Source organism: Vanessa cardui, chromosome 13, assembly GCF_905220365.1.
Source record: "Vanessa cardui chromosome 13, ilVanCard2.1, whole genome shotgun sequence".
In the NCBI taxonomy this organism is placed as follows: Eukaryota; Metazoa; Arthropoda; class Insecta; order Lepidoptera; family Nymphalidae; genus Vanessa; species Vanessa cardui.
Window position 1 is genome coordinate 1563434 of NC_061135.1, and position 7619 is coordinate 1571052.

The 7619-nt window shown below is 34.7% G+C and overlaps 1 protein-coding gene across 1 annotated transcript; it reads right to left on the minus strand.

Moving 5' to 3' along the window:
* Nucleotides 1-245: 245 nt before the first annotated feature.
* On the minus strand, nucleotides 246-6956 carry LOC124534764 (BTB/POZ domain-containing protein 2-like). The gene is made up of 4 exons (XM_047110776.1): nucleotides 5963-6956; nucleotides 4850-5303; nucleotides 3277-3423; nucleotides 246-1859 (listed from the first exon to the last, which is right to left on the minus strand). Exons 1-4 carry the CDS (start codon nucleotides 6721-6723, stop codon nucleotides 1701-1703), a joined length of 1521 nt encoding a protein of 506 aa, XP_046966732.1. The 5' UTR covers nucleotides 6724-6956; the 3' UTR covers nucleotides 246-1700.
* Between the last annotated feature and the right edge of the window lie 663 nt (nucleotides 6957-7619).

Below are 7619 nucleotides of genomic sequence, written 5' to 3' on the forward strand. Positions count from 1 at the left end.
TTGTCGGAGTCAGTCGTCACATCAACGCAATAGATAAAAGTACCCAACTTGACTTGATTGATTTGTTGTTTACTCAATGATAATTACAATTAGCTAGATTTTTAATGCAAATCTTTTACGACAATTTCTAATTATATCTGGTATGATTTACTAGCTATCTGCGATTGACTTATGACGACTAGTTTCGACATGTTAATTATTTAAAAATTATGTGTGTATGTTTTTTTTCAAGATAAATAAGCACATGGACAAAGGACACGATATCTTAGATCCTAGTGTTGCCAGCGCATTAAAGATATAGAAAGTAAGTCTGTAAATGTTTGAAGTGTGGAGATTAAAGTGCTTGCCCGTCCTTTGAACCCGTAATCTGCCTAAGATTCGGATATAGTGAACTTATTTTTCTGCTACATTTAATTACAAGCAAAACACTCCTACATATGAAATTATAAATTCATTTGCGATTCGTATATCGTTATATTATTTTCTATCACAGTTTGAGATCCGAACTTAATGTGACATTAGAGTTACTAATTATTTTATTTTATGATATTAGTCTAGTTTAAAAAACACAACTATCAAAATGATTTGGAAATTTTAAAGAATGAAGTTTATATTGATATTATTTAAAAAATCGTACAGATAATAAATATGTTATTGTTATTAACTATTCTGTTTTCGAGTATTCATTCATTCATTCGTGATAATGGTTGTAGTTCCCAAAATATTTCGCAAATATCTCGATGTATTTGAAAAAGCTTGAATAGTTAATTAATAAGAATATTATGAAAACGATACGATGCATTTAATAATGCGCCAATAAAAAAAATTGAAAATATTAAGGCCGGCGCACATCTGGGGAGTGTTCGCGCAGGTCTGACTCGAGTGCCGAAGATGCGTGAAACCTCTTTGAAGTTTTGATATGAAATAAGGACGGTGTGAATTTTCAATGAATATGCATATGCCTGATTGGAATTGAATTGTATAAACCTATTTTTGTAATCTGTATTTTATAACCTATGTTTGTAATTATCTTCAATAATCATTTATCAAGTGAAACGTTAGCAACGATGTTCTAAACACTGACAATAATTTGCCATTGACAAAGATTACACATGTACACTACAAACATATATTAATAATTAATTATCGTTATTGACGTTTTAAAATTATATTATTTCCAAATATTGACAAATCCTTCACGTTGATAATCACACGATTTTGAATTTCTTAAATGAATTAGTATTTAACGCAAAAAGCGTCCTATCGTCTAGCGAGCATCGACGCGAGTTTGCAGACTGTCGACAATCGACAGCGTATCTGGCCAGCGGACCGCAAGTATTTGGGTTTATATTTTAAAATTGATTATTTATTATCTGTCAACTATCCTCTGCATTCCACCGGGTGTGCGTTTGGCCTTAAAAATATATATTTTTTTAATTATGCAATTTGATCCTTTGATTTCATGTGTAATTTAAAAAAAATTGAATATTAATTTTATACTTGTAATATGATTTTTGAAATTCATAAATAATTTATCACAATTCGTTCGTAGAACATATTTAAAACTTTTGAGCTCCTAAGTAAACTACATTCCCGTTTAAGCGTACCGAATATAACCAGATCACGTAACAGCCTAGAACGGAAATTGATGAAATATGTTGCCATATTCAAAATAATTTTGCTAGGAATACACGAATGTTCTAAATATAAAATATAATGGCGGGGATTTGTCCGTCCTCGACGGACGTTCCGTTGTTGTTTCCGGCTGCGTACGAGAACTGGAATACGACCTTTTCGCCGTTGTTGCAGTCGACAGTCACGCGCCTCAGGCCTCTTGTGCCGTAGTACGAATCCGTACCCTGAAAAAAAAAACATGTAATTTTATCGATATATCGATTGTAATAAACAATACGCTGAAAATTTGTGTATATTAATAGATTCAAGTGAAATTACTGTTTAATTGTTCGAACGATAAAACTGTCTTTTACGAAAAGGCATACTTTTTTATATATTTTTGCTCTTACTTTTTTCTTGTGCAATAACACATTTTATAGCCTAGTTCTTCTGTTATAAATGCGGAAGTTTACGATAGGATTTCATACACTGACGCATTTATTCATTAACGAAGATGAGGCCCCTACTTTAAATTAATTGTTGTTAAATAATATCATTTCAAATCTAGGCTATTTATTTTCGAACCAATGGTCGATATATTTGATAATCGACAGGCCGTAAGTATACCTAGAATAAGGTCGTATATTTGTAGAATATAAAAAAATATATGGTGGATGAATTACTTGTTATATTTTTTTTTAAAAAAAAAACATATTTATAAAACACTGAATTGTGATCCATTCTATATGACGTCGTCGAGATGGCCCAGTGGTTAGAACGCGTGCATCTTAACCGAGCGGGTTCAAACCCAGGCAAGCACCGCTGATTCACGTGCTTAATTTGTCTTTATAATTCATCTCGTACTCAACGGTGAAGGAAAACATCGTGAGGAAACCTGCATGTGACAAATTTCATAGAAATTCTGCCACATGTGTATTCCACCAACCCGCATTGGAACAGCGTGGTGGAATATGTTCCAAGTCTTCTCCTCAAAGCGAGAGGAGGCCTTTAGCCCAGCAGTGGGAATTTACAGGCTGTTGATGTTGTTGTTGTGAAGGTTATCGATCTATCGATTATAATAATCAGTATGTAATAATATATATTAATAGATGAATGTCAAAATATTGTTTAGTTACTCGAACTGCATATCTCCTTACGTTTTATAAATCATGTGTTCTATATTCAAATTTGGAAAGATCGCTCTTTTAACTATAAAACTGCCTTTTACGAAAAGTCATACGGCTATTATCGTTTTTTTTTTAATATATTTTTAGTCTTAACTCTTTTCGTGTGAAATTAACATTTTATAGCCTAGTTCTGATGTTATATATAAATGCGGAAGTTTACGATAGGATTTCATACACTGACGCATTTATTTATTAACGAAGATGAAACCCCTACTTTAATTGATCGTTTGCAAAGCAAATGCAAATGTGTAATTTAAATTTGAACCAATGGTCGATATATTTGATAATCAACAGGCCGTAAGTATACCTAGAATAAGGTCGTATATTGTAAAATATAAAAAAATATATGGTGGATGAATTACTTGTTATATTTTTATTAAAAAAAAAAAAACATATTTAAAAAACACTGAATTGTGATCCATTCTTTATGACGTGATATATATTATAAAAGATTTTTTTTTTTATGAAACGTTACCTTTAGCTTAGCGCTGGCAATGTACGACGTGTTTGGCAATATCTCCACCGGCTCCTTGAACATGGCGCGGAAGGTGTCGTCCGTTCCGTCGCAGCAGAACGTGGTCGTATTGGAGCCGCAGACTTTCTTCGTTGCTAAGTGAATAATCTGCAATATAAGATAACATTATTTAAATAATATATATTAATTTTTTTTTTTTATGGTATAGGTTGGCGGACGAGCATATGGGCCACCTGATGGTAAGTGGTCACCATCACCCATAGACAATGACGCTGTGAGAAATATTAACTATTCCTTACATCGTCACTGCGCCACTAACCTTGGGAACTAAGATGTTATGTCCCTTGTGCCTGAAGTTACACTGGCTTATTTAAACATGAAGAGTGCTTCGGAAAAAACGTAAAGTTGTTGGTTCTGTGACTAAATTATTTCCAACTATTTGACTGGTTTTTAAAATCCATTTTATATTATTAAGTAGAAGTTAAGGAACCCATATAGTAGAAAAGCAAAGTTTACAAGAAAATGACTTCATCATAAGCCCGGCCAATCAGGAGCGTTTTGTGTCACGTGACAAACGTTTGGAAATTTGCATTTAAATTTATGGATTTTTGAATAAATTAAGTATTATTTTCAACTTTCGTTAGTAAATAACCATTTTTAAACACATAATATACACTGATTACAATAATTCACAATTTATTTTTCGTATTGTCAAATAGTCTGTGGGATTTGTCGTCCAATCGGATTATAGTGAGTGAATAGAAACAAACAACAACAGCAACAACAGCCTGTAAATTCCCACTGCTGGGCTAAAGGCCTCCTCTCCCTTTGAGGAGAAGGTTTGGAACAAATTCCACCACGCTGTTCCAATGCGGGTTGGTGGAATACACATGTAGCAGAATTTCTATGAAATTTGTTACATGCAGGTTTCCTCACGATGTTTTCCTTCACCGCTGAGCACGAGATGAATTATAAAGACAAATTAAGCACATGAATCAGCGGTGCTTGCCTGGGCTTGAACCCGCAATCATCGGTTAAGATGCACGCGTTCTAACCACTGGGCCATCTCGACTCAAGTGAGTGAATAGAAAGTGCACTTATATTTGTGCACACACAATCTTGCACAATTATAACACACTGTATACTTATATACTTTAAGGAACGTTAGCCAACTAGTATTATATGATATTCAAGTCATGCCGTTTAATAAACTTTTATGCTTAGCTTGTGCTACTATTTTAAACAAAACTATTCATATCTAATGCATATAATAAAATTGTAGTGTCTGTTTGTAATATTAAAATACCCCCTTTATAATCAATGCATATGTATATATACATGGTAGGTACGTATACCATAATAACATTTTTACGATTTTTGTATGTCTGTCTATTTTTTCCGGCTAATATCTGGAACGGCTGGACCGATTTTGACGGAACTTTCACTGGCAGATAACTGATATAATAAGTAGTAACTTAGGCTACAATAATATTTATTTTTTTTAAATTCAAACTCGTACAAGGTCGAGGGTACATAGTATTTTAATAAAATAATTCAATATTTTACAACTTACTTGCAAATGAACTTCATACTCGGTGGGTCCAAAGTAAGATCCGTATAGTCCAAAACCAACGACAAAAATTCTCTGATCAACAGTAAACCTTATCCTATCAGTTGTGCCGCTGTAACCCCACCGAGACTCAGTCTGGGAGAACCTATTCACCGTCAGTTCTTTCCCTGTCATACAGCATCTAGGTGTGTCTAGGAAACCGACATTAGGCTTTGGATTAACGGTAAAATATAGGAAGAGCTGAACTATTTCTCTATCATCGAGCAGACCGCTCTGTGCGGGACCCATTGCAAATTCTTCTACAGACATCAATGGGAATCGAATAGCATGGAAGGCCCTTCCGAGGACCATTCTTTGGTTGTTAGGAGTAACCGGCAGTTGGCGTCGTGTACATTCAGCCTCGGACCAGCGTAGAACCGCTGCGAATATTTTCGCCTCTCGTATGCGTAGAGTATCTCTGTAAATGTAAGAAGTATTCTATGTTAAAAACTTTTTACTTATTTATATCACTATCTCATGGAACTTCATTGACATCATCACTTCAAGGCACTAGTATTCTATGGTAAATTTTCAGTTTTTTTCTTAAAATAGAGCTCTGCAGTTGTCATTTAAACATATATGTATCTATAAATAATAAATGAGAAGCCTTTTTTTGTAATGCCTATTTGAAATAAAAACTACATGGTTATAACATTTTAACTCAGAAATGTATTATATGTACATGACTAAAAATGTTTTAAAATATAATTTGGTTTCATAAAATTATTCACAGTTAATAATTAAAAACATTTCTGAATAACTTTAAAACTTACTACACTAGGGACAAAACATGTTAGTTCCCAAGGTTGGTGCATTGGCAATGTAAGGAATTGTTAATATTTCTTTAAATGTCTATGGGTGGTGGTCCATTTGACCGTCAACTTACCTAAATCATAACAATGAAAGTAATGACATAGCATCATATCTTAAATATCCAAATGAAAACTTTATAAAACATCTATTGTGCCAAGTCTGCACTATGTTCAAGTAAATATTTAAATATTGCCTAAATGATGAATAACAGTGGTCTAAACATATAAAATATGAGAAGTTTATCTTTCTTTGTGTGGAATTTACCTTTCTAAAACTGCATTTAAAGTGTCTTGATCTATATCCGTAAAACCTTCAGCGTTCAAAGCATCTGTTGTATTCTTGTCTATCATTTCCAAGCAGAGTGCAGCTAGCTGGGGCTCATCGAACAGCCTCGCCTGTGTCAAGAGCAAGAAAGCATTGTCTGTGCCAAGATTGCTCTTCAGAAAATCAACACAGTGTTCCTCTAAAGCAGCTACAGCATACTTCTTTGCGGTGTACAAAGTTGTCATGACACTCTCTGGCCCGATTCTAACTTCGTCTGAATAGAGAAATTTTAGTAAATGTAAGAACGCAGCCGGCTCAACATCAGGTAGTTCGACCTCATCAGATTTCGTAGCCAGAACTCCATTGAACATCGCGTCAAACACCGCGCTGCCGACGGAAAGTACAAACTTATGTGCCGGTATGACTTGTTGATTTGCATCTTTTCCTACAATGAAATGTACATCGGACAGTATTTCATTATTAAAAAGGAAAGACAATCGTTCCTTAACCGTCGTTTTTGTCGCTTGCCAGTTGTGCAGACGACAACCTGTGTTGTTGGTAGGCTGAAGGTTCTCTATTGCGGACGACGACGGCATAGGCTCGTTCGCGTGACCATTTTCTTCGTCAATATGACTGCCTTGTCTCGATTGTTGATTAGATGGTAGCATATTTTGAGGAGGATGTTCTTCGCCACTCGCACCTTCCTCGAGCCTTACGTTTAAAAGTCTATTCACAATATCATTCTTGGAACCAGAAGCCATAACTACAGTTCTGTATCGAACATATCACACAATCGCCGGTCGATTAAGATTACGCTGTCTACTTAAACGCGAAGACGCAATATTATTATTCGCTACATGAAATGAGGAAGTGAGGTAAATTGAAACTGCTAACAAATCGTAACTACTTTAGTATGTTTATGTATTCATTTAGACGACTTTTCGACAGGATTTTCTCAATTTTTGACAAGTTGCGATAACTAGTGTCAAATGTAAGAGACAACGGACAGGCGACAGCTGACTTGACAATTGACGGCACTATTCAATTTTATACAAATTTAGTGGGCTTGCGTTAGTGTTGGTTAACACACGTGTTAAGAGATTTTGAGTGTTTACGTTTAGTTTTGTAGTGTATTTTACTGTTAATAGTACTATTAGTTGATATTTGGGTTAGTGGTGTTACTAACATTTATACATATTGTGAGTATTTGCTGTATTTTAATATTCTGTAGTTTTTAAGTTTTATAATGGAGGTTGATACTCCTCCCGAACCCCCTGATCCAGGTGGCTCAGTAGATTTAGTTCCCGACAATTGTTCTTCTCCTTCTATACCTTCTCGTAAACGACAAAGTACTAATGATTCGATTAATTCCGACTCCAACACAAAGAAAACGGTAATTCATCCCACAACCGCAACTCCCTCCATCCAAACGATTTATACCCATCCTTCCTACTCTGAAGGCCCTAAAAGTTATTTAGACAGTGACAAAGGCCCTTTCATTGTTCATGTGTCCCGGGAAGTCTCTGATCCTGCTTCAGGAACTACTATACGGGCTATCAAATTTGGGCAATTTCTACATACTCACAAAATTAGTGGTATTATTAACGATGGTCTTAAAAATGTAGGACGCAATAAAATATCTGTTGAGTTTTCAACA